The sequence below is a fragment of the Fringilla coelebs genome (assembly GCF_963513975.1).
Source record: "Fringilla coelebs genome assembly, chromosome: 27".
Taxonomy (NCBI): Eukaryota; Metazoa; Chordata; class Aves; order Passeriformes; family Fringillidae; genus Fringilla; species Fringilla coelebs.
This window is the reverse complement of record NC_140053.1, coordinates 974,558-1,001,077: the sequence shown is the minus strand read 5'-3', so window position 1 is coordinate 1,001,077 and position 26,520 is coordinate 974,558. Positions and strand designations below refer to the sequence as shown.

The following is a 26,520-nucleotide window of genomic DNA, read 5'->3' as shown; positions in this document are numbered from 1 at the left end:
CGGGGAGAGCTCACCCCACACGGGAACGGGAATGGGATTGGGAACAGGAACGGGATTGGGAACGGGAACGGGAACGGGAACGGGAACGGGAACGGGCAGCACGACCCTCGCACGAGCGAGGAGCAGAGCTCAGCGGGCGCAAATCCCGATCCATAAATCCCAGATTTAATGGGATTTTCCCTGTTGGATCATCCTAAGGGGTCACCCGGCAGCGGCACCCGCCGCGGGGCCGGGGTGGGTTTTTTTTTTTTTCCCTTTTTCCCCCCGTTTTTCGGGATTCCCGGAGCCGACGGGAGAGCGCTGCTTCCCTCTAGCGGCTCCGGGGACAGGAGGGGACACGGCCGGGAATGCCACCAAATCCCGGCTCAGGAAGGACCAGGAGCTACGGGAAAGGGCAGAAAAATGATTTATTTGGGGTCTGGAACAACTCGGCGGAGGAGAGGGAGGGAGCTGGGGCTGGTGAGGCTGGAGGAGGGGAGGATGAGAGTGGAGATATCCCACATTTCTATGGAAATATCTGAATTATCCATGGGAAGCTGTCGCTGGAGAGGGGATCCCGTCGGTGCGTGGGAATGACCTCAAATATCCATGGAAATAACTCGGATATCCATGGAAATATGACACTGCAGAGATTCCCACTGATGTGTGGGAATGGCTCAGATATCCATGGAAATCTCTGTTTATCCATGGAAATCTCTCATTTTGGGAAAGGGATCCCATTGATGTGTGGGAATAGCTCAGATATCCATGGAAATTTCTGTTTATCCATGGAAATCTCTCTTTTTGGGAAAGGGATCCCATTGATTCATGGGAATAGCTCAGATATCCACGGAAATCTCTCATTTTGGGAAAGGGATCCCATTGATGCAGGGAAATAGCTCAGATATCCATGGAAATCTCTCATTTTGGAAAAGGGATCCCATTGATGCATGGGAATATCTCAGATATCCACGGAAATCTCTCTTTTTGGGAAAGGGATCCCATTGATTAATGGGAATAGCTCAGATATCCATGGAAATCTCTCATTTGGGGAAAGGGATCCCATTGATTCATGGGAATAGCTCAGATATCCACGGAAATCTCTCATTTTGGGAAAGGGATCCCATTGATGCAGGGAAATAGCTCAGATATCCATGGAAATCTCTTTTTTTTGGGAAAGGGATCCCACTGATGCATGGAATATCTCAGATATCCATGGAAATCTCTCATTTTGGAAAAGGGATCCCAGGAATTCATGGAAACACCTCCCGGAGGTGTCAGACCCTGCTCAGCAGCGCCAGGACGAGGAGACACGGCCAGAAATCAACCACGAGTCCCGCCTCGGCAGGAGGGAGAGCTGTCCGTGGAGGGTGGCCGGGACAGGTGACCAGGAGGGGTCTGAGGTGTCCCTCTGGACACGCCACCCCCACCCGTGTCACCTGCTCCGGGTGGCGCTGCCTGGTCGGGGGTCGGACTGTGTGACCTTCAGGGGGCTCAGCCCATTCTGGCATTCCGGGAGCGGGCAGTGCTGTCCCCAGAATGCTGCCCGTGTCCCCCGCGTGTCCCCGTGTCCCCCGCGTGTCCCTTGTCCCCTCCACGTGCCTTCCCCCGCCAGAACTACATCTCCCAAGAGCCCTTGCGCGCAGCGCGCCTCTCCAACCAATAGCGCGCGGCCTTGCTCAGCCGCCGGGCCGCCGCGGGGTACACCGGGATCTATAGGCGGGCCGGCAGCGGGCACGGCAGCTGCGAACTACATATCCCAGAGAGCCCCGGGCGGCGCGGGCCAATGAGGAGCGCGCGTCTTGGCGCGGCGCGCAGGCGCGCTGCGGCGGGGGGCGGCCGCGGATTCATGTGGAGGTCAGCGGCGCGGCGGGAGCGGCGGGCGGGGGGGCGGCGGTGGGTCCGGGGAACCCAACCGGGGCAACCGGGGCAACCGGGCCGAGCTGAACCGAGCCGCGGCATGAGGCGGGCGGGCAGCGTGGGCACAGCGAGGCCTTGGCCGCTGGGGTGGCCGTGCTGGGGGCGAGCGGCCTAGCAGGGAGCGGGGAGGCCCGGGGAGGCCCGGGGCGTGGGGCCGGGGTGTGGGGGAGATCTGGGGGTGTGGGGAGATCTGGGGGGTGTGGGGGAGTTCTGGGGGTGTGGGGGAGATCTGGGGGTGTGGGGAGATCTGGGGGGTGTGGGGGAGTTCTGGGGGTGTGGGGGAGATCTGGGGGGTGTGGGGGCACGGGAGAGCGGGGTGGGAGCCCTGGAGGGTGCCCGGGTGCTGCGGGGCCGCAGGGTCCGAGCCTGGGGAGGGTCACGGGAGCGAGACCCCCGGGGCCGAGGAGACCCCCGGGGCCGAGGTGTTTGTGGGGCAGAAGGGTTAGGGTTAGGTTTGGGGCTCTGGGCAGGGGTCTCAGCCCCCAGTGAGTCTGGGGGCTCTGGGCAGGGGTCACTGCCCCCCAGCGAGGTTTGGGGCTCTGGGGTTTGCAGGAGGGCTCTGGGCGGGGGTCTCAGCCCCCAGTGAGTCTGGGGGTTTGCAGGAGGGCTCTGGGCAGGGGTCTCAGCCCCCAGTGAGTCTGGGGGCTCTGGGGTTTGCAGGAGGGCTCTGGGTGGGGGTCTCAGCCCCCCCCAGTGAGTCTGGGGGTTTGCAGGAGGGCTCTGCAGCGGGGCCTGCAGCGCTGAGATGGCCGCCAAGGTGTTCGAGAGCATCGGGAAGCTCGGCCTGGGCTTGGCCGTGGCGGGGGGCGTCGTCAACTCGGCTCTTTACAACGGTGAGTGGGGGGCTGGGCGCCCTGATCTGTCTGTCTGTCTGTCTGTCCAAACCCTGAGGAGATAGACTGCAGTGCCACGAGCACTGTCAGCTCCTTCCTCCCAGGAGCAGACCGGGGTGCCCTGCAGCTCCGCCTGCAGCTCCAGCTGCAGCTCCACCTCCGCAGCTCCACCTGCGGCTCCACCCTCGCGGCTCCACCCCCGCAGCTCCACCCGGAGCTCCACACCCGCAGCTCCACACCCGGAGCTCCGCCCGCAGCTCCACCCCCGCAGCTCCGCCCGCAGCTCCACCCGCAGCTCCGCCCCCGCAGCTCCGCCCCCGCAGCTCCACCCCCGCAGCTCCACCCGCAGCTCCGCCCCCGCAGCTCCGCCCCCGCAGCTCCACACCCGCAGCTCCACCCGCAGCTCCACGCCCGCAGCTCCACCCGCAGCTCCACGCCCGCAGCTCCACGCCCGCAGCTCCACCCGCAGCTCCACCCCCGCAGCTCCACCCGCAGCTCCACACCTGCAGCTCCCCCTGCAGCTCCCCCTGCAGCTCCACCCGCAGCTCCACCCGCAGCTCCACACCCGCAGCTCCACACCCGCAGCTCCACACCCGCAGCTCCGCCCGCAGCTCCACACCCGCAGCTCTGCCCGCAGCTCCACACCCGCAGCTCTGCCCGCAGCTCCGCCCGCAGCTCCGCCCGCAGCTCCGCCCGCAGCTCCACCCCCGCAGCTCCACCTGCAGCTCCACCCCCGCAGCTCCACACCTTCAGCTCCACCCGCAGCTCCACCCCCGCAGCTCCACCCGCAGCTCCAAGCCATGCCGTTAATTAAGCCGTGCCGTTAATTAAGCCGTGCCGTTAATTAAGTCTCCAAGTTGTTTTCCCCCCGCAGTGGACGCAGGGCACAGGGCTGTGATCTTCGACCGTTTCCGAGGCGTGCAGGACGTGGTGGTGGGCGAGGGCACCCATTTCCTGATCCCCTGGGTGCAGAAACCCATCATCTTCGACTGCCGCTCACGGCCCCGCAACGTCCCCGTCATCACCGGCAGCAAAGGTGGGTCTGGGGGCTCCAGGGGTGGGGGTTTTATCCTTCTGCACCTGCAGTTGGGGTCCTGAAGGCCAGGCTGTGGAGCAGGGATCAGACATGGAGCAAAGCGCACCTGGGTGTGGGGTAAGGGTGGCCGAGCTGTGGGACAGGTGAGCAGGAGTGGCCTGGAGGGTCCCTGTGTGGGCACAGAGAGGGAGCCCCAGGTGTGTCACCTGCTGCAGGTGACCCTGCCTGCAGAGTCCCTCTGGAGGAGTCAGGAGGGGCTTGGGCTCTTTAATAAAGGACAGCTTGAGGAACTCTTTGGGGAAATATTTGGGGCTGGAAGGGGCTCTGGAGGTACTCCTGCTCAACCATCCTGTGACTGTGGTGAATCACTGAGTCCTGAGCAGCTGGGGCTGGGAGGGACCTCTGGAGCTCACCTGGGGCAGGTGACACAGGTGGGGCTGGGAGGGACCTCTGGAGCTCACCTGGGGCAGGTGACACGGGTGGGGCTGGGATTCTCCCTCTGGAGCTCACCTGGGGCAGGTGACATGGGTGGGGTTGGTTCCTCTGGAGCTCACCTGGGGCAGGTGACACGGGTGGGGTTGGGAGGGACCTCTGGAGCTCACCTGGGGCAGGTGACACGGGTAGGGCTGGGATTCTCCCTCTGGAGCTCACCTGGGGCAGGTGCCACGGCTGGGGCTGCGATTCTCCCCCTGCAGCAGCGCAGGGGTGGGGCAGGGCAGCAAACCCAGCCCGTGTTTGGTGGGGATTTTGCTGGGCTGCATCCCCAGTGGTGCAGCAGCCCTGAGGGCGGTGCTGCTCCCCTGCAGACCTGCAGAACGTCAACATCACCCTGCGGATCCTGTTCCGGCCCGTGACGGCGCAGCTGCCGCGCATCTTCACCAGCATCGGCGAGGACTACGACGAGCGCGTGCTGCCCTCCATCACCACCGAGATCCTCAAGTCCGTGGTGGTGAGCGCGCCCCGGCTGCTGCGCCCTCCTGGAGGGGGTGGGGAAGGGGCCCTGCCCTGGGATTGGGTGGGGAGGCACCTGGGGGCTCCTCCAGCTCCTGCCCTGCCATGGGCTCCGAGCCCCATCCGGCCTGGCCGTGGACATTCCAGGGGTGGGGATGCCAGACCTCCCTGGGAGGCCTTTCCATGGGGAAATTCCTGCTGCTGTCCTTGCTGGGGGCTGTGTCTGGTCACTACCCGCTCCCAGCGGTGTCCATCCCATTTCCAGAGGTGTCCATCCTGTTCCATCCCGTTCCCAGCAGTGTCCATTCCGTTCCATCCTGTTCCCAGCAGTTTCCATCCTGTTTCATCCCGTTCCCAGCGGTTTCCATCCTGTTCCATCCCATTTCCAGAGGTGTCCATCCTGTTCCCAGCAGTGTCCATCCTGTTCCAGCTGTTCCCAGCAGTCTCCATCCTGTTCCATCCCATTCTCAGTGGTGTCCATCCTATTTCACCCTGTTCCATCCCATTCACAGCAGTGTCCACCCCGTCCCCGTCCCGTCCCCGTCCCGTCCCCGTCCCGTTCCCGTCCCGTCCCCATCCCCGTCCCCATCCCTGTCCCCACCCCATTCTGTGCTGTTCCACCCCGTTCCATCCCGTTCCCGTTCCATCCCGTTCCCGTTCCATCCCGTTCCACCCCATTCCCACCACATTCCATCCCATTCCCGTTCCATCCCGTTCCGTGCCGTTCCCATCCCGTTCCCGTCCCACCCCGTTCCATGCGGTTCCCACCCGTTCCATGCCTTTCCCTCCCGTTCCAGGCCCGCTTTGACGCCGGCGAGCTGATCACGCAGCGGGAGCTGGTGTCCCGGCAGGTCAGCGAGGACCTGACCGAGCGCGCGGCCACCTTCGGCCTCATCCTGGACGACGTGTCCCTGGTGAGCCCTGGGTGGCCCTGGGTGACCACAGTGTGAGGACAGGACAGGATCCCTGGGTGACCAGAGTGTGGGACAGGACAGGGGGGAGCCCTGGGTGACCACAGTGTGGGGACAGGACAGGATCCCTGGGTGACCAGAGTGTGGGGACAGGACAGGATCCCTGGGTGACCACAGTGTGGGACAGGACAGGAGCCCTGGGTGACCACAGCATGGGGACAGGACAGGGGGGAGTCCTGGGTGGCCACAGCGTGGGACAGGACAGGAGCCCTGGGTGACCAGAGTGTGGGACAGGACAGGGGGGATCCCTGGGTGACCAGAGTGTGGGGACAGGACAGGACAGGATCCCTGGGTGACCAGAGTGTGGGGACAGGACAGGGGGGGATCCCTGGGTGGCCACAGTGTGGGGACAGGACAGGGGGGAGCCCTGGGTGACCAGAGTGTGGGACAGGACAGGAGCCCTGGGTGACCACAGCGTGGGACAGGACAGGGGGGAGCCCTGGGTGACCAGAGTGTGGGACAGGACAGCAGGGAGCCCTGGGTGGCCACAGTGTGGGGACAGGACAGGGGGGAGCCTGGGTGACCAGAGCCTGGGGACAGGACAGGAGCCCTGGGTGGCCACAGTTTGGGGACAGGACAGGGGGGAGCCCTGGGTGGCCACAGTGTGGGGACAGGACAAGATCCCTGGGTGACCAGAGCGTGGGGACAGGACAGGGGGGAGCCCTGGGTGACCACAGGGTGGGGACAGGACAGGGGGGGATCCCTGGGTGGCCACAGTGTGGGGACAGGACAGGACAGGACAGGAGCCCTGGGTGACCAGAGTGTGGGACAGGACAGGAGCCCTGGGTGGCCACAGCGTGGGGACAGGACAGGGGGAGCCCTGGGTGACCACAGTGTGGGGACAGGACAGGGGGAGCCCTGGGTGACCACAGTGTGGGGACAGGACAGGGGGGGATCCCTGGGTGGTCAGAGGGTGGGGACAGGACAGGACAGGGGGGATCCCTGGGTGGCCAGAGCCTGGCGGGCTGGACCCTTGGACACGCGTGGCTGTGTCTGGAGGGACATCATGGTCACAGCTCTGCTGTTGTCCCCGTGACCTTGGGCAGCCCTTGGTGGCCCTGGGTGGCCTCAGCCCTCCCCGTGCAGGGATTTTGCAGCCCCACAGGAGCTGCTGAGGGGGGTGGGTTGGGCTGCAGGTGCTTGGGGATTGGGAGCAGCTCCACAGCACCAGGGGGGAAAATTCCCACTGGGACAGCAGGAAATTCCCGCTGGTTCCTCTGCTGAGCTATCCCAGGAGGGAGCTCTGCCCTCCCAGCTCCCTGCAGAGATAAAATTGATCCTGCTGGGAGCACGGGCCCGCAGGACACCTCTGCAGAAGGTGACTTTGTTTCTCCCAAAGGGGAATTGGGACACTTTGTTTCTGGAGCTGTCCCCGGGGGTCGGGTGTGGGATTTCTTTCAGGGCTCCCAGTTTCTGTCCCCATCCCGGTGTCACTGTGGCAGCAGAGCTGCTGGCAGCTGTCCCTGCTGTGACCCGGTTTGCTTTGTGCCCCCAGACCCACCTGACCTTCGGCAAGGAGTTCACGGAGGCGGTGGAGATGAAGCAGGTGGCGCAGCAGGAGGCGGAGCGGGCCAGGTTCATCGTGGAGAAGGTGCCTGCTCCTTCAGGGCGTCCCCTCTGCTGTCCCCTCCCTCTCCGGGGGTTCTTCCTTGAATATCCTCTGCCAGCCTGCCTGGAGTGCTGAGCAGAAATGGTTTTTTTCCCCAATATCCAACACAAACCCAGCTGGGAATGCTCCTCCAGCCATGCTCGCTGTTCCCTCCTGGCTCATCCCAGTTTCCCTCCTGGCCCATCCCAGGTTTCCCTCCTGGCTCATCCCAGGTTTCCCTCCTGGTTCATCCCAGGTTTCCCTCTTGGGTCATCCCAGGTTTGCTCCCGGCTCATCCCAGGTTTCCTCCTGGCCCATCCCAGTTTCCCTCCTGGCTCATCCCAGGTTTCCCTCCTGGCTCATCCCAGGTTTCCCTCCTGGCTCATCCCAGGTTTCCCTCCTGGCTCATCCCAGGTTTCCCTCCCGGTTCATCCCAGCTTTCCCTCCTGGCTCATCCCAGGTTTCCCTCATCCCAGGTTTCCCTCCTGCCTTATCCCAGGTTTCCCTCCCGGCTCATCCCAGTTTCCCTCCTGGCTCATCCCAGGTTTCCCTCCTGGCTCATCCCAGGTTTCCCTCCTAGCTCATCCTAGTTTCCCTCTGGCTCATCCCAGGTTCCCTCCCGGCTCATCCCAGGTTCCCTCCCGGCTCATCCCAGGTTCCCTCCCGGCTCATTCCAGGTTTCCCTCCTGGCCCATCCCAGGTTTCCCTCCTGCCTCATCCCAGGTTTCCCTCCTGCCTCATCCCAGGTTCGCTCCTGGTTCATCCTAGTTTCCCTCCTGGCTCATCCCAGTTTCCCTCCTGGCCCATCCCAGGTTTCCCTCCTGGCTCATCCCAGGTTTCCCTCCTGGCTCATCCCAGGTTTCCCTCCTGGCCCATCCCAGGTTTCCCTCCTGCCTCATCCCAGGTTTGCTCCCGGCTCATCCCAGGTTTCCCTCCTGCCTCATCCCAGGTTTCCCTCCTGCCTCATCCCAGGTTTCCCTCCTGCCTCATCCCAGGTTTCCCTCCTGCCTCATCCCAGGTTTCCCTCCTGGCTCATCCCAGGTTTCCCTCCCGGCTCATCCCAGGTTTGCTCCCGGCTCAGCCCAGGTTTCCCTCCTGGCTCATCCCAGGTTCCCTCCTGCCTCATCCCAGGTTTCCCTCCTGCCTCATCCCAGGTTTCCTCCTGGCTCATCCCAGGTTTCCCTCCTGGCCCATCCCAGGTTTCCCTCCTGCCTCATCCCAGGTTTCCCTCCTGGCTCATCCCAGGTTTCCCTCCCGGCTCATCCCAGGTTTCCCTCCCGGCTCATCCCAGGTTTCCCTCCTGCCTCATCCCAGGTTTGCTCCCGGCTCATCCCAGGTTTCCCTCCTGCCTCATCCCAGGTTTCCCTCCTGGCTCATCCCAGGTTTCCCTCCCGGCTCATCCCAGGTTTCCCTCCTGGCTCATCCCAGGTTTCCTCCTGGCTCATCCCTGCTTGGATCCACTCTGCATCATCTTAGTGCCATGACCTAGTTGAACTGTTAGAACATGGGTTGGACTTGATGATCTTAAAGGTCCCTTCCAACCTAGAAATTCTGTGATTCTGTGATCTCTGCATCATCTCCAGCAGCACAGTGGGCTCTTCATCTCTTGTGCCAGCTCAGATTTCAGCTGACCGCAGACCTCTGGCTTTGGGAGCTGCCAAACAAAAGGGGGATCCCTGGGTGGGACAAACAGCCCGAAAATCACCAAAATTCAGCTTGGAATTGCCTTTTTTCCTTTTGGTTGTTCTTTATCCCACCGTGTTTAAAGAGCACCACCCTACACCAAAACCCTTTTACCGCCCTGGCCGGGGGAAGCCCGGCGGGGCGGCGCGGCTCCGTCCGTCCGTCCGTCCATCCCCGTGTCCCTGCTCTCCCTGCATCATCTTAGTGCCATGACCTAGCTGAACTGTTAGAACATGGGTTGGACTCGATGATCTTAAAGGTCCCTTCCAACCTAGAAATTCTGTGATTCTGTGATCTCTGCATCATCTCCAGCAGCACAGTGGGCTCTTCATCTCTTGTGCCAGCTCAGATTTCTGGGTTTGGGACCTGCCAAACAAAAGGGGGATCCCTGGGTGGGACAAACAGCCTGAAAATCACCAAAATTCAGCTTGGAATTGCCTTTTTTTCCTTTTGGTCATTCTTTATCCCACCGTGTTTAAAGAGCACGGCCCTACACCAAAACCCTTTCACCGCCCTGGCCAGGGGAAGCCCGGCGGGGCGGCGCAGCTCCGTTTGTCCGTCCGTCCGTCCATCCCCGTGTCCCTGCTCTCCCTGCATCATCTTAGTGCCATGACCTAGCTGAACTGTTAGAACATGGGTTGGACTCAATGATCTTAAAGGTCCCTTCCAACCTAGAAATTCTGTGATTCTGTGATCTCTGCATCATCTCCAGCAGCACAGTGGGCTCTTCATCTCTTGTGCCAGCTCAGATTTCTGGGTTTGGGACCTGCCAAACAAAAGGGGGATCCCTGGGTGGGGCAAACAGCCCGAAAATCACCAAAATTCAGCTTGGAATTGCCTTTTTTTCCTTTTGGTCATTCTTTATCCCACCGTGGTTAAAGAGCACCACCCTACACCAAAACCCTTTTACCGCCCTGACCGGGGGAAGCCCGGCGGGGCGGCGCAGCTCCGTCCGTCCGTCCGTCCATCCCCGTGTCCCTGCTCTCCCTGCATCATCTTAGTGCCATGACCTAGCTGAACTGTTAGAACATGGGTTGGACTTGATGATCTTAAAGGTCCCTTCCAACCTAGAAATTCTGTGATTCTGTGATCTCTGCATCATCTCCAACAGCACAGTGGGCTCTTCATCTCTTGTGCCAGCTCAGATTTCTGGGTTTGGGACCTGCCAAACAAAAGGGGGATCCCTGGGTGGGACAAACAGCCCGAAAATCACCAAAATTCAGCTTGGAATTGCCTTTTTTTCCTTTTGGTTGTTCTTTATCCCACTGTAACCAAAACCCTTTTCCCGCCCTGGCCGGGGGAAGCCCGGCGGGGCGGCGCAGCTCCGTCCGTCCGTCCGTCCGTCCGTCCATCCCCGCGTCCCCGCTCTCCCCGCAGGCCGAGCAGCAGAAGAAGGCGGCTGTGATCTCCGCAGAGGGCGACTCCAAGGCCGCAGAGCTGATTGCCAACTCGCTGGCCACGGCGGGGGACGGGCTGATCGAGCTGCGCAAGCTGGAGGCGGCCGAGGACATCGCCTACCAGCTCTCGCGCTCGCGCAACATTACCTACCTGCCCTCGGGCCAGTCCGTGCTGCTGCAGCTGCCCCAGTGAGCCCCTGCCCCACCCAGCCCGGGGCAAACACCGAAATAACCAGGGGGAGAAAGAATCATTGCGATTTCCTCGCGGAGGAAAGGGAGATTTGGGAATTGGAGGGGTTGGTTTGGTGGAAAATCAAATAAAAGTGAACGCTCGCGACAGCCGGGCCTGCGGTTCCTCCCCTGTGCTGCCTTGAGTGAGTCTGGATCTGGGAGGTGAGGAGAATTTGGGAATTTGGAAAGTGAGGTTTGGGAATTCGGGAAGTGAGGTTTGGGAATTCAGAAAGTGAGATTTGGAAATTCAGGAAGTGAAATCTGGGAATTCAGAAAGTGAAATTTGGGAATTCAGAAAGCGAGATTTGGGAATTCAGAAAGTAAGATCTGGGAATTCAGGAAGCAAGATCTGGGAATTCAGGAAGTGAGATTTGGGAATTCAGACAGTGAGATTTGGGAATTCGGGAAGTGAGGTTTGGGAATTCAGGAAGCGAGATTTGGGAATTCAGACAGTGAGATTTGGGAATTCAGGAAGTGAGATTTGGGAATTCAGAAAGAGATTTGGGAATTCAGGAAGTGAGATTTGGGATTTCAGAAAGCGAGATTTGGAAATTCAGAGAGATTTGGAAATTCAGAGAGATTTGGAAATTCAGAAAGTGAGATTTGGGAATTCAGAAAGCGAGATTTGGGAATTCAGACAGTGAGATTTGGGAATTCAGACAGTGAGGTTTGAGAATTCAGGAAGTGAGATTTGGGAATTCAGAAAGTGAGATTTGGGAATTCAGAAAGTGAGATTTGGGAATTCAGAAAGTGAGGTTTGGGAATTCAGAGAGAGATTTGGGAATTCAGAAAGAGATTTGGAAATTCAGGAAGTGAGATTTGGGAGTTCAGGAAGAGAGATTTGGGAATTCAGAAAGTGAGATTTGGGAATTCAGAAAGTGAGATTTGGGAATTCAGGAAGTGAGGTTTGGGAATTCAGGAAGTGAGGTTTGGGAATTGTCCCTCTGTGGGCAGTTGGAGCAGCAGGAGCAGAGTTTTCCTGGGATGGAGCCCAGGTGAGTCCCTGGCCACGGGCACTGCATCCATCAGGGCTCAGAGCTGCCCTCAGGTGTCACCTGAGAGCCTGGGGACACCTCAGGGCCCTCAGGTGGCACTGAGAGCCTGGGGACACCTCAGGGCAGGGCACTGGGAGCCTGGGGACACCTCAGGGCAGGGCCCTCAGGTGGCACTGAGAGCCTGGGGACACCTCAGGGCCCTCAGGTGGCACTGGGAGCCTGGGGACACCTCAGGGCAGGGCCTTCAGGTGGCACTGGGAGCCTGGGGACACCTCAGGGCAGGGCCCTCAGGTGGCACTGAGAGCCTGGGGACACCTCAGCTCGGCAGGGGCTCAGTGGGGGTGACAGGAGCAGAGATTCCTCTGGCTCTGTGCAGGAAGCCCTCCTGGGGCTGGGCCTCTCCTCTCCTTCCCCCTGAGCTGTCCCTGTCCTGCCCCGTGGCTCCTGTCCCTGTCCTGCCCCGAGGCTCCTGTGCCTGTCCCTGTCCTGCCCCATGGCTCCTGTCCCTGTCCTGCCCCTGTCCCTGTCCTGCCCCTGTCCCTGTGCCTGTCCTGCCCCGTGGGCTCCTGTCCCTGTCCTGCCCCGTGGCTCCTGTCCCTGTCCTGCCCCGTGGCTCCTGTGCCTGTCCCTGTCCTGCCCCTGTTCCTGTCCCTGTCCTGCCCCGAGGCTCCTGTCCCTGTCCTGTGCCAGCCCCTCTGCTCCAGGGGCAGAAATCCTCTGTGCCACCCCTGCTCCTCTTCCAGGGAGGGGACATTGTGTACCCAGCCTCAATAAATGTCACAGTCCCCAGGCTGGCACCCTGGGTCCTCGCTTTTTTTGTGCTGCTGTCTCAGGAGTGAGGGTTGGGCTCGGCTGGGAAAAGTCCTGGCAAAGATCCTGAGCCCTCCAGAGCCGGGGATGTGAGTCTGCCTGGATTCCTGTCACCAGGTGAGAGCACCTGGGGCAGCCTCGGGGCAGCCGGGATCTGCTGGGCACCGGAACGGGCACCTGGCCCTGCTGGGGACACCAGGTGGGGCAGGGCCAAACCCGGGACAAATCCTGTCCTGGGGCAGGGCCAAACCCGGGATAAATCCTGTCCTGGAACAGCCTGGAATCATCCCCCAGGGCCAAACCCGGGATAAATCCTGTCCTGGATCCAGCTGGAATCATCCCCAGGTGGGGCAGGGCCAAACCCGGGATCCACCTGGAATCATCCCCCAGGTGGGGCAGGGCCAAACCCGGGATCATTCCTGCCCTGGGGCAGGGCCAAACCCGGGATCATTCCTGCCCTGGGGCAGGGCCAAACCCAGGATAATTCCTGCCCTGGATCCAGCTGGAATCATCCCCCAGGTGGGGCAGGGCCAAACCCGGGATAAATCCTGGCCTGGAACAGTCTGGAATCATCCCCCAGGTGGGGCAGGGCCAAACCCAGGATAATTCCTGCCCTGGGGCAGGCTGGAATCATTCCCCAGGTGGGGCAGGGCCCAAACCCGGGATCATTCCTGCCCTGGGGCAGGGCCAAACCCGGGATCATTCCTGCCCTGGATCCAGCTGGAATCAGAGCAGGAATGATGGAAAAGAGCAGGAATGCCATGGAATTGGTGTCCCTTTCCACAGGGACAGAAAGTTCCAGCACCTCTGTGGTGACATTTCCATTTAATGATTGCTCCAGCACGGACTTCAGAACTTCCCTTGGGAGGAATCTTGACTTGAAAAGGCAAAACGAAGCAGAGAGCCAAGGCCAGCCAAAGGGGAATTTAATTTTTTGGTGATTTTTGTGCAGGGGCTCTGGTGGTGCAGTCATGAGAAGGAACAAGCCCAGCACCAGGAGATGCTGCTGGGTGTGAGCTCTGCTGCCTGGAGGCAATTAATTAAAAATCTTTAATTGTGCTTTTACACCGGGAAAGGGAACAGGAATTTCCTCTGCTGTGGTGGCTCCCAGGGCTTCCTGTGGCAGAAGCCAGCAGGAAAATCCCTTTGTTCCCCTTCTGCTTCCTCTCCCGCTGCTCCAGGGCATCCTGAGCAGGTCTGGAGGATAAACCTGGAGCTGCCAGCACTGTCTGTGCCTCAGTTTCCCTTTCCAGGATCCTGGAGCAGCTCCGAGGGCTCTGCTCTTTTGGGGAAGGAGGAATTGTCCCAAAGGTGTCAGGTCCTGCCTGGTTCAGGTTTCCCAAGGATCCTCCTGTCAGGAACAGGGATGAGGCAAATCCAGGGCTGCCCCAGGAGGTTTCCCAAGGATCCTGAGACAAATCCAGAGCTGCTCAGGGAGTTTTCCCAAGGATCCTCCTGTCAGGAACAGGGATGAGACAAATCCAGAGCTGCTCCAGGTTTCTCAAGGATCCTCCTGTCAGGAACAGGGATGAGGAGCCCAGAACTGCTCCAGGAGGTTTCCCAAGGATCCTCCTGTCAGGAACAGGGATGAGGCAAATCCAGGGCTGCTCCAGGAGGTTTCCCAAAGATCCTGTCAGGAACAGGGATGAGGCAAATCCAGAGCTGCTCCAGGAGGTTTCCCAAGGATCCTCCTGTCAGGAAGAGGGATGAGGAGCCCTGAGGGAGATCTGTTCATTTCTGAGTGAGATCTGTGCATTTCTGGGTGAGATCTGTGCATTTCTGAGTGAGATCTGTTCATTTCTGGGTGAGATCTGTTCATTTCTGAGTGAGATCTGTGCATTTCTGGGTGAGATCTGTTCATTTCTGGGTGAGATCTGTGCATTTCTGAGTGAGACCTGTTCATTCCTGAGTGAGATCTGTTCATTTCTGGGTGAGATCTGTTCATTTCTGAGTGAGATCTGTGCATTTCTGGGTGAGATCTGTGCATTTCTGAGTGAGATCTGTTCATTTCTGGGTGAGATCTGTTCATTTCTGAGTGAGATCTGTGCATTTCTGGGTGAGATCTGTTCATTTCTGAGTGAGATCTGTTCATTTCTGAGTGAGATCTGTGCATTTCTGGGTGAGATCTGTTCATTTCTGGGTGAGATCTGTTCATTTCTGGGTGAGATCTGTTCATTTCTGGGTGAGATCTGTGCATTGCTGAGTGAGATCTGTGCATTTCTGGGTGAGATCTGTGCATTTCTGAGATCTGTGCATTTCTGGGTGAGATCTGTTCATTTCTGGGTGAGATCTGTGCATTTCTGAGTGAGATCTGTTCATTTCTGAGGGAGATCTGTGCATTTCTGGGTGAGATCTGTGCATTTCTGGGTGAGATCTGTGCATTTCTGGGCGAGATCTGTGCATTTCTGGGTGAGATCTGTGCATCCCTGAGTGAGATCTGTTCATTTCTGGGTGAGATCTGTGCATTTCTGAGATCTGTGCATCCCTGAGTGAGATCTGTTCATTTCTGGGTGAGATCCGTGCCCCTGAGTGAAATCTGTTCATTTCTGAGTGAGATCTGTGCATTTCTGGGTGAGATCTGTGCATTTCTGAGTGAGATCTGTTCATTTCTGGGTGAGATCTGTTCATTTCTGGGTGAGATCTGTTCATTTCTGAGTGAGATCTGTGCATTTCTGGGTGAGATCTGTTCATTTCTGAGTGAGATCTGTGCATTTCTGAGTGAGATCTGTGCATTTCTGGGTGAGATCTGTTCATTTCTGAGTGAGATCTGTTCATTCCTGGGTGAGATCTGTGCATTTCTGAGTGAGATCTGTTCATTTCTGGGTGAGATCTGTTCATTTCTGGGTGAGATCTGTTCATTTCTGAGTGAGATCTGTGCATTTCTGGGTGAGATCTGTTCATTTCTGAGTGAGATCTGTGCATTTCTGAGTGAGATCTGTGCATTTCTGGGTGAGATCTGTTCATTTCTGAGTGAGATCTGTTCATTTCTGGGTGAGATCTGTGCATTCCTGAGTGAGATCTGTTCATTCCTGAGTGAAATCTCTGCATTTCTGAGCGAGATCTGTTCATTTCTGGGTGAGATCTGTGCATTTCTGGGTGAGATCTGTTCATTTCTGGGTGAGATCCGTGCCCCTGAGTGAAATCTGTTCATTTCTGAGTGAGATCTGTGCATTTCTGGGTGAGATCTGTGCATTTCTGGGTGAGATCTGTGCATTTCTGGGTGAGATCTGTGCATTTCTGGGTGAGATCTGTGCATTTCTGAGTGAGATCTGTGCATTGCTGAGTGAGGAGATCTGTGCATTTCTGGGTGAGATCTGTTCATTCCTGGGTGAGATCTGTTCATTGCTGAGTGAGATCTGTTCATTTCTGGGTGAGATCTGTGCATTTCTGGGTGAGATCTGTGCATTTCTGGGTGAGATCTGTTCATTTCTGAGTGAGGAGATCTGTTCATTTCTGAGATCCATGCCCCTCACATGAGTGAGATCTGTTCCTCCCAACTGAGGGGCTCTGTTCCTCCCAACTGAGGGGATCTGTTCCTCCCAACTGAGGGGCTCTGTTCCCCTCTGATCCCCCTCCCCACAGCCCTGCAGAGCTCCCTGCACCCCACAACCCCCCAAATCTGCTTCCTCAGCAAGCCCAGGCCTCTGGCAGCCCTGCAGGTGGGGACAGCACGTTCTGCTGCGTCTGCAGCCCTCGGCCCAGAACGTTCTCCCACTTTGGCTGAACTTTTTTCAGCCCTAAGCTGCTCAGACAAAACAAAATCTGCTTTGTAGGGGAGGCCAACGCCACCCACAGCTGAGGGGCTGCAGGGGCTGGGGAGGAAATGAAGATTTGTGTCACCTTCACCTGGTACAGGAGGGAGGAAATGAAGATTTGTGTCACCTTCACCTGGCACAGGAGGGAGGAAATGAAGATTTGTGTCACCTTCACCTGTGGAAGTGGCTGATGGCTCTGCTCCCACTCTGTGCTCCTTTGCTGTCCCACATTTGGAAAAGGGGCTCTGCTGCTTCTCGTGCATTCACCTCCCAAGGAACAAAAAATCCCCAAAATTCTTCTTTCTTCCCTCTCTGAGGCAGGGATTCCAGCACATCCTCACCCAGTCCCAAGGAACAAAAAATCCCCAAAATTCTTCTTCCTTCTCTCTCTGAGGCAGGGAATTCCAGCCCATCCTCACCCAGTCCCAAGGAACAAAAAATCCCCAAAATTCTTCTTCCTTTCCTCTCCAAGGCAGGGAATTCCAGCCCATCCTCACCCAGTCCCAAGGAACAAAAAATCCCCAAAATTCTTCTTCCTTCCCTCTCCAAGGCAGGGAATTCCAGCACATCCTCACCCAGTCCCAAAGAACAAAAAATCCCCAAAATTCTTCTTCCTTCCCTCTCCAAGACAGGGAATTCCAGCCCATCCTCACCCAGTCCCAAGGAACAAAAAAATCCCAAAATTCTTCTTCCTTCCCTCTCTCTCCAAGGCAGGGAATTCCAGCACATCCTCACCCAGTCCCAAGGAACAAAAAAACCCCAAAATTTTTCTTCCTTCTCTCTCCAAGGCAGGGAATTCCAGCACATCCTCACAAAAAAATCCCAAAATTCTTCTTCCTTCCCTCTCCAAGGCAGGGAATTCCAGCACATCCTCACCCAGCAGCACAAGGAACAAAAAATCCTCAAAATTCTTCTTCCTTCTCTCTCTGAGTCAGGGAATTCCAGCACATCCTCACCCAGTCCCAAGGAACAAAAAAATCCCAAAATTCTTCTTCCTTCTCTCTCCAAGGCAGGGAATTCCAGCCCATCCTCACCCAGTCCCAAGGAACAAAAAAATCCCAAATTCTTCTTCCTTCCCTCTCCAAGGCAGGGAATTCCAGCACATCCTCACCCAGTCCCAAGGAACAAAAAATCCCCAAAATTCTTCTTCTTTCCCTCTCTGAGGCAGGGAATTCCAGCACATCCTCACCCAGTCCCAAGGAACAAAAGGAACAAAAAAACCCCAAAATTCTTCTTCCTTCCCTCTCCAAGGCAGGGAATTCCAGCACATCCTCACCCAGTCCCAAGGAACAAAAAACCCCAAAATTCTTCTTCCTTCCCTCTCTGAGGCAGGGAATTCCAGCACATCCTCACCCAGTCCCAAGGAGCAAAAAATCCCCAAAATTATTCTTCTTTCCCTCTCCAAGGCAGGGAATTCCAGCACATCCTCACCCAGCAGCACCTGTCCCAAGGAACAAAAAATCCCCAAAATTCTTCTTCCTTTCCTCTCCAAGGCAGGGAATTCCAGCACATCCTCACAAAAAAATCCCAAAATTCTTCTTCCTTCCCTCTCCAAGACAGGGAATTCCAGCACCTCTCCCAACACCCTCCCCTGATTTTCCTTCGGAGCTGAGCTCGGGAGCCTTGGGATGTTGCCAAAAGTACCTGGTGGCTCAAATTTGACCCTACAAGAGATGTCCCACCTGTGTGTGGGGATATAAGAATCACTAGTGTGTAAAAGATATAGAAATAGAACATTTATAGGTTAAAGCACAGTTTTTAAGATTTTGGTACAGGGAGGTTGGAAAAACAAGATGGAGGGAGTTGGGGCCTGCCTCCTTCTTCTTGTCTTCCATTTTCTGTGTGACATAGGTATTTTTGATAAGTTTATAGTAAAAGTACACTTAGTAATAAAAATTATAAGTATTGGAGACGAAAGATAAATATAGTTTATATAGACTTTGTTATAAAAAGATGTGATTGCCCTGTGGGCAGGCAGAGTGCCTTTGGCTGCCTGGCTGGGCAGAAAGAAAATTTTTGTAGATAAGAAACAACAAACAACCTTGAAGACCGAACCTGAGAGTCCAGCCTCGTCTTTTGGAGCCCGAGAGGTGAGCCCATCTCACCTGGGCAGAGACAAACAACAGCCCGGACACCAAACCCTCTGGAATTTGGCATTTGTCACTCGGGGGGAGGGAGAGCAGCCGAGATTTTTTGGCAGAACGTCAAATTTAAACAAACCCCAGGTGGAGAGGGTGGACTGCAGGGTTCAGGAGAGGCCCTGGGTGCCTTTCCCCTTCCCCTCTCGGCTCTCACCGATTCCTGCACGGCTGCCAAACCCCGACCGCAGCGGCGCTCTGCCCTCCCACGCAGCCCCAGCTGCGGCTTTGGGGCCGTGCGCCCGGCTCGGCAGCTCCCCGGGGCAGGTGGCACCTGGAGGGGGCTCAGGGCCACACCTGGGGCTCACTGAGGGGGTTTGGGGCCATACCTGGGGCTCACTGAGGGGCTCAGGGCCACACCTGGGGCTCACTGAGGGGGCTCAGGGCCTCACTGAGGGGCTGACTTGGGGCTCAGGGCCTCACCTGGGCCTCGCTGAGGGGGCTCAGGGCCTCACCTGGGGCTCAGGGCCTCACCTGGGCCTCGCTGAGGGGACTCAGGGCCTCGCTGAGGGGGCTCAGGGCCTCACCTGGGCCTCGCTGAGGGGCTCAGGGCCTCACCTGGGCCTCAGGGCCACACCTGGGGCTCACGGCCTCACCTGGGCCTCGCTGAGGAGGCTCAGGGCCATACCTGGGGCTCACTGAGGGGCTCAGGGCCTCACTGAGGGGCTGACTTGGGGCTCAGGGCCTCACCTGGGCCTCGCTGAGGGGCTCAGGGCCTCACCTGGGCCTCAGGGCCACACCTGGGGCTCACGGCCTCACCTGGGCCTCGCTGAGGAGGCTCAGGGCCATACCTGGGGCTCACTGAGGGGCTCAGGGCCACACCTGGGCCTCGCTGAGGGGGCTCAGGGCCTCACCTGGGGCTCAGGGCCACACCTGGGGCTCACTGAGGGGGCTCAGGGCCTCACCTGGGCCTCGCTGAGGGGCTGAGGGGCCACACCTGGGCCTTGCTGAGGGGGCTCAGGGCCTCACCTGGGCCTCACTGAGGGAGCTCAGGGCCACACCTGGGCCTCGCTGAGGGGCCTCAGAGCCTCACCTGGGCCCGAGGGGCAGCTCCGAGGGCAGGAGCCATCCCCGACAGCCCTGAGGGCCCCGGAGCTCCGTGAGAGCTCGGCCACAGCCTGCCCGCCTCACCCCGGCGCGCTAATTGGGGCGGGCTCGCTAATTACCCGCGGGCTGAGGGGGAGCCGGGGCGCCCCTTGCTCCACCAACCCCCTCACACCACAGCTTCACCCCGCGCAATCACCGCACCGCACTAATTAGGGCATGGCGGCTAATTACCGGCGCGGGGTGACGAGCCCGCTGCCTCTCCCCGCGCATGCGCACCCCCCGCCTCACCTGCGCCCCGCGCGCCGCCGCCGCCTCAGGTGAAGACAGCGGCGGGAAAGGGGCGGGCGGCGGGAACGGCCCCGCCGGCGCATGCGCACAGCGCCGCCTTCCCCCCGCTCCCCGCCCGCGGTCGGCGCGCGCCCCGCGGGTGCCCCCGTTCTACCCGTGCGCGCTCCCGCGCTCCCCTCCCTCTCGCTCTGTGTGTCACCCCCCCGGCCCGCCGTCATCCCCGTGCGCGTACCTGCCGTCCCCGCTGCCCTCGGCCTACGGTGCGGGCTGTTTTCCCCCCCTCCTATCCCCCCCATCACGGTCCGTTCCCTCCCCGCCTCCGCGCGCGCGCGCGCGCTCCCGCACACGCGCACTTGCACACTCACTAACCCCCCATCCCCCCCCCCCCAACCTTCCCGGGCCTTCAACCGCGGCCCGCGCGCGCTCCCGCGCCTACCGCCTTCCCCTCCCCCCCCGCGCCACCCGCGCGCGCTCCCGCCGCGCACCGGCCCGGGCGCGGGGCGCGCCCCCGCCATTCCCCCCCCCCGCCACCCGCCCCGAACCCCGCGCGCGCGCGCCCCCGCGAGGACCGGCGGCGGCTGCGGCGGCGGCCACGTAGCGCTGCAGCGGCGGCGGCGGCGGCCGAGGGGCAGCGGGAGCCGCGACCGCCCTCCCGCCCGCGGCGGCAGCGCCTGGGCCTGAGCGCCGGCCCCGGGCCGAGGCAGCGGCGGCGGCGGCGGCCACTGGAGCGCGGGGGCCGAGCGGAGGGGCCGGAGGGAAGGCAGGCAGGGAGGGAGGGCCCCGGCTGCCCTGCCCTCCGCCCTCCGCCGCCGCGCCCGCCCGCGCCCCCCTCCCCGCGCCGCCCGGCATGGACGGCGGCGGGGGCGGCCCCGAGGGCACCGGCCTGGGTGAGTGCGGGGCCGCCCGCGCGGCCGCCGAGCCCCTTCCCCCTTCCTTCCCCCCGGGCCTGGCGGCGCAGCCGAGCGGAGCTAGGCCCGGCCCGGCGGTGGGCGGCGGGGGGAGCGGGGCACGGGCGCCCGCCGGCCCGCAGCGGAGCGGGGGCACCGGGGGAGCCCCGGGCAGCGATGGGGCCGGGGGGCTCTGCCCGGGGTCGGGGGGTTCCCCTGGGGCTGGGGGCTCTGCCCGGGATCGGGGGGGTTCCCCCGGGGTCGGAGGCTCTGCCCGGGGTGCGGGGACCTGCCGCCGCTCGGGGGGCTCCGCCCGGGGGTCCCGGGGGCTCTGTGTCCCCTCCGGTGGGCGCGGGGCCGTGTCACCTGCCGGGGGAAGGAGGGAAGGGGGGATCCCGCGGCAGCGGAGCCGAGGGAAGGCAGCGTTCCGGCGGGACCCCTGCCCTGTCCCGGCCGGTGTCACCGCGGGGCCGCCCGGCAGCGCTGCCCGGTGCCCCGGTGCCCCGGCTGTGCCTCCGGGGGTTTCTCTCCCTCTCAGCCTTTCCCTTCAGGTGTTTCCCCCTGCCCCGGGGTTGGGATTTTGGGCGTGATTTTTTATTTTTGAGCGCAAGTTTGGGTGCCGCGGTGCGGGGCAGAGCCGAGCGGCGGCTCCCGGGGCTGGCCGGAATTCCATCACCACCGGGGAATCGCGGGGAGTTCGGGGCACGGGACGGACGGAGAAGCCCCGGAGGTGCCGCGGGGATGTGAGGAACGGGAGATTTTATCCTCCCGGGGATGGAGATGAGCTTTGGGAAGCACCTGGGCTCTTCCCAGCTGGAAGTTGTGTTGTGTTTCTCTCCCTCGCCGCCCGATCTGTGCGAAAAATTTGATTTTTTTAGGTGGTTTTGAAAGGGCTGTGGGGTTGCCAAGCGTGATTTTCAAAGCGCTTTGTGTCTCTGATATCTGATAATTCCCCTCGTGTTTATCAGATCTGATAATTTACCTCGGTTTGGGCGTTCTCACCTTGGTTTTACCCCTCCACCTCCCTACCTGTGCGCCAGGTGAATTTCTCTGCCGCTTTTGTGGTTTTTCACCCCATCTCCTGCAGGGATGCGACCCCAAAATCTGGGAACAAGCAGTTCCGAGAGCTTTTCCAGAGAGCTTTTCCAGAAAAGTGCAAATTCGTGGAGGATTTTTGGTTTTTCCAGTTGTGTTTCCTGGGCTGCCGGGGGGGTTGAGGGCTGGTTTGGAATTTTATAATTTGATTTTCTGTTGGGGGGGAAGCTCAGAGATGCCTGAGATTGTGGGGATTTGGGGTTATTTGTTAAAACACCTCTGGAATATTGATGTGATCAGAAGAGGCTTTGGCAGCGGGGATGATTGTGAGTTTTGAAGGGTTTAATTGAATTTATTATCCAACAATGCCATAGGGAGCCTTTAACTGATGATTTCAGAGGAAATCTTGCTGTGAGAAGGGAGGAAATTGGGGTAAACCATCCAAAAATAGAAAATATTGGGGTGCTGTGCTTTCCTCCTCTCTGCCACAATCACAAAATTTGGGGATTTTACCCCAAAAGCTGCAGCTTCACCTGAAAAAGTGAAATTTTTTCTATCCAAAGTCTCTTTTTGGGCTCAAAAAGTGAAATTTTATCTATCCAAAGTCTTTTTTTTGGGCTCAGAGCAGGAGATTCCCTGTGGGAGCAGCTTGGGAAGGGTTCCCCGAGGGGTGAAATGGATTTTTGGAGTAAACAGGAGGAGCAGGGACGTGCCCAGAGCACACCTGGGGTGGCACAGGTGGATTTCAGGTGCTTACAAAACTCCTCTCTCCTCGCTGACCTATTTCTTCTCTGCAGCTCTCAGGGGCCTGGCCAGAAAAATAAAATTAAATTTCTTCCTGGTTCCATAAAAAAAGAGACAGAATTGAAAGGAGGCAGCTGAGGAGAGGGAGATTTCTCTGATATTCTGTGAATAATTATGATAGTAAAACATTGAATAATATATACAATATATGGTATTATATACAATATTTTATATGTTACATATTGTATATTCATCTATAATTTAATACAGATATATATTCTGTCTCATACATTATATAATATATTATTTCTCATATATTCTATATAATATATGACATATAAAATGCAATATTTCATTTTTTTCTGGTTCAGTTCCTCCAGCACAGCCTCTCACCCTGCTCTGCTCCAGGCCTTCAAAAAAATCAATTTTAAAGATAATTTTACTTTTCAAACCAGCATTCATTTACATTTTGCTGAATCTCTGCTGTTTGTCCTTTCAGGATTTTATTGAGTGAGTGTTTGGAGGTTTCCCCCACAATAATGAGGGGAAAAAAGTGAATTTTTCTGCAGAGTTCGTTTTATTCTCACAAAGTTTCACCCTTTAAATATTAAAGCAGATCCAGGTGAGATCTCCCTGCTCTGTCCTGGGGGGAAGGTGGCTGAATTTTTCCAGCGTTTTCCACCAAAAATGTGGATTTTTTAACCCCTTCTTCGCTGGATCCCAGTGCATCATTCCCTTCAAATCCTTTCCTGGATTGGAGCAGAATTTAAGGAATCTCTGGAGCCCGAGGGGTTTTGGGGGGATCTGTCAGGGCTTTGAAGTCCTTTTAATCAAAATTTGATTTTTTTAAACACACCCCCATAGAAACCAGGCAGGTTCCATCCCAGTTTGTGCCTTTTCAGGGAGTTTTTCCAGGTTTTGGGGGCAGAATTCCTCAATTTCTTCCAATCAGCAGGGCAAAACTTCCCCAAAAAACCCCAATTTCCCCTGCCCAATTCCCAAATTCCTGGAGGAAAATAAATAAAATAAAATAAAATAAAATAAAATAAAATAAAATAAATACCAGAGAGTGAAACCCCAAAAAACCCCAATTTCCCCAGCCCAATCCCCAAATTCCTGCCGGGTTTTTTTTTCCAGACCTGGGATTTTTGCAGGCTGCTCCTCCCCTGGAGGAAAATAAATAAATAAAATAAATTAAATAAATAAAAACTTGGAGTGAAACCCCCAAAAACCCCAATTTCCCCTGCCCAATCCCCAAATTCCTGGTGTTTTTTTTTTCCCCAGCTGGTTTTGGATCTGGGATTTTTGTGGGCTGCTCCTCCCCTGGAGGAAAATAAATAAATAAATAAATTAAATAAAATAAATAAAAACCAGGGAGTGAAACCCCAAAAAAACCCCAATTTCCCCTGCCCAATCCCCAAATTCCTGACTTTTTTTTTATTCCAGCTGTTTTTGGATCTGGGATTTTTGTGGGCTGCTCCTTCCCTGGAGGAAAATAAATAAATAAATAAATAAAAAATAAAATAAAAACCAGGGAGTGAAACCCCCAAAACCCCCCAATTTCCGCTGCCCAATTCCCAAATTCCTGTCGGTTTTTTTTCCAGCTGGTTTTGGATCTGGGATTTTTGTGGGCTGCTCCTCCCCTGGAGGAAAATAAATAAATAAAATAAATTAAATAAATAAAAACTAGGGAGTGAAATCCCAAAAAAACCCAATTTCCCCTGCCCAATCCCCAAATTCCTGTCGGGTTTTTTTTTCCCAGCTGATTTTGGATCTGGGATTTTTGCAGGCTGCTCCTCCCCTGGAGGAAAATAAATAAATAAATAAATAAATAAATTAAATTAAATAAATAAAAACTTGGAGTGAAACCCTGGCAGGTGCCAGCAGCAGCTCCAGCTCCTGCCCTTCCCTCGGGAGGTTTCACACTGGGATTTCTCCCAGCAGTTCCCAGCAGCTTTTCCAGCACCTTCTGCTGGGCCTCCTCTCTTTGGAAATGAGATTTTTTTACCCCCTGGAAATGGGATTTGTCCCCCTGGAAATGGGATTTTTTCCTCCCTGGATATGAGATTTTTTTTACTCCCTGGAAATGGATTTTTCCCTCCTGAAAATGGATTTTTTCCCCCCTGGAAATAGGATTTGTCCCCCTGGAAATGAGATTTTTTTTCCTCCCTGGAAATAGGATTTGTCCCCCTAGAAATGGGATTTTTTTTCCCACCTGGAAATGAGATTTTTTACTCCCTGGAAATGGATTTTTTCCCTTCTAGAAATGGATTTCCCCCCAGAAATAGGATGGGTCCCCCTAGAAATGGGATTTTCCCCCTCTGGAAATAGGATTATTTCCCCCTGGGTATGGGATTTTCCCCTTCTGGAAATAAGATTTTTTTCCCCCTGAATATGGGATTTATCCCCTCTGGAAATAGGATTTTTTCCCCCCTGGAAATGGGATTTATCCCCTCTGGAAACAGGATTTTTTTCCCCCCTGGATATGAGATTTTCCCCCTCTGGAAATAGGATTATTTCCCCCTGGAAAGGGGATTTTTTCCCCTCTGGAAATAGGATTTTTTTCCCTCTGGAAATAGGATTTTCCCCCTCTGGAAATAGAATTTTTTCCCCCCTGGAAATGGGATTTTCCCCCTCTGGAAATAGGATTTTTTTCCCTCTGGAAATGGGATTTTCCCCCTCTGGAAATAGGATTTTTTTCCCCCTGCATATGGGATTTATCCCCTCTGGAAATAGGATTTTTTTCCCCCTGGATATGGGATTCTTCCCCTCTGGAAATAGGATTTTTTTCCCTCTGGAAATGGGATTTTCCCCCTCTGGAAATAGGATTTTTTTCCCCCTGCATATGGGATTTATCCCCTCTGGAAACAGGATTTTTTTCCCCCCTGGATATGAGATTTTCCCCTCTGGAAATAGGATTTTTTCCCCCCTGGAAATAGGATTATTTCCCCCTGGAAATGGGATTTTTCCCTCCCTGGAAATAGGATTTTTCCCCCTGGGTATGGGATTTTCCCCTTCTGGAAATGAGATTTTTTTCCCCCTGAATATGGGATTTTCCCCTTCTGGAAATAGGATTTTTCCCCCCTGGAAATAGGATTTTCCCCCTCTGGAAATAGGATTTTTTTCCCCCTGGGTATGGGATTTATCCCCTCTGGAAATAGGATTTTTTTTCCCCCTGGGTATGGGATTTTCCGCCTCTGGAAATAGGATTATTTCCCCCTGGATATGGGATTTATCCCCTCTGGAAATAGGATTTTTTTCCCTCTGGAAATGGGATTTTCCCCCTCTGGAAATAGGATTTTTTCCCCCCCTGGATATGGAATTTTCCTCCTCTGGAAATAAGATTTTTTTTCCCCCTGGATATGGGATTTTTCCCCTCTGGAAATAGGATTTTTTTCCCTTTGGATGTGGGATTTTCCCCCTCTGGAAATAGGATTTTTTTCCCTCTGGATATGGGATTTTCCGCCTCTGGAAATAGGATTATTTCCCCCTGGAAATGGGATTTATCCCCTCTGGAAATAGGATTTTTTTCCCCCCTGGATATGAGATTTTCCCCCTCTGGAAATAGGATTATTTCCCCCTGGAAAGGGGATTTTTTCCCCTCTGGAAATAGGATTTTTTTCCCCCCTGCATATGGGATTTATCCCCTCTGGAAACAGGATTTTTTTCCCCCCTGGATATGAGATTTTCCCCTCTGGAAATAGGATTTTTTCCCCCCTGGAAATGGAATTTTCCCCCTCTGGAAATAGAATTTTTTCCCCCCTGGATATGGGATTTTTCTCCTCTGGAAATAGGATTTTTTCCCCTCTGGAATTAGGATTTTTTTCCCCTAAAAATGGGATTTTGTCCCCCTGGAAATGGGATTTTTTTTTTTCCCCTGGAAATGGGATTTTTCCCTTCTGGAAATAGGATTTTTTTCCCCCTGGAAATGGGATTTTCTCTTCTGGAAATAAGATTTTTTTCCCCCTGAATATGGGATTTTCCCCCTCTGGAAATAGGAATTTTTTCCCCTAAAAATGGGATTTTGTCCCCTGGAAATAGTATTATTTCCCCCTGGAAATGGGATTTTCCCCCTCTGGAAATAGGATTTTTTTCCCCTAAAAATGGGATTTTGTCCCCCTGGAAATGAGATTTTTTTTTCCCCCTGGATATGGGATTTTCCCCCTCTGGAAATGGGATTTTTCCTGGCAGGGAAATATCCAGGTAGGAATTCCAAGGCGGCTTTGGGGCAG

The 26,520-nt window shown here is 56.5% G+C and overlaps 2 protein-coding genes across 4 annotated transcripts in view; both read left to right on the top strand.

Moving 5' to 3' along the window:
* The first annotated feature begins 1,808 nt into the window (after positions 1 to 1,808).
* PHB1 (prohibitin 1) lies at positions 1,809 to 10,713 on the top strand. Its single transcript, XM_084222427.1, has 7 exons — positions 1,809 to 1,836; positions 2,613 to 2,732; positions 3,607 to 3,768; positions 4,575 to 4,717; positions 5,517 to 5,633; positions 7,186 to 7,281; positions 10,339 to 10,713. Exons 2-7 carry the CDS (start codon positions 2,645 to 2,647, stop codon positions 10,549 to 10,551), a joined length of 819 nt encoding a protein of 272 aa, XP_084078553.1. The 5' UTR covers positions 1,809 to 1,836; positions 2,613 to 2,644; the 3' UTR covers positions 10,552 to 10,713.
* A 9,537-nt stretch (positions 10,714 to 20,250) lies between these two features.
* ZNF652 (zinc finger protein 652) overlaps positions 20,251 to 26,520 on the top strand; it is a 29,696-nt gene continuing 23,426 nt past the window's right edge. For all 3 annotated transcript variants that reach the window (XR_014616784.1, XR_014616785.1, XM_084222338.1), the window contains exon 1: positions 20,251 to 20,509. The gene's annotated coding sequence lies outside the window, so the exon portion shown is untranslated. The remainder of the gene's footprint in view (positions 20,510 to 26,520) is intronic.

Coding starts and splice junctions, on each gene's coding strand:
- PHB1 (XM_084222427.1), top strand. CDS start 2,645: ATGGCCGCCAAGGTGTTCGAGAGCATCGGGAAGCTCGGCCTGGGCTTG. Junction 3,769..4,574: donor CGTCATCACCGGCAGCAAAG/GTGGGTCTGGGG, acceptor GCTCCCCTGCAG/ACCTGCAGAACGTCAACATC. Junction 4,718..5,516: donor AGATCCTCAAGTCCGTGGTG/GTGAGCGCGCCC, acceptor CTCCCGTTCCAG/GCCCGCTTTGACGCCGGCGA.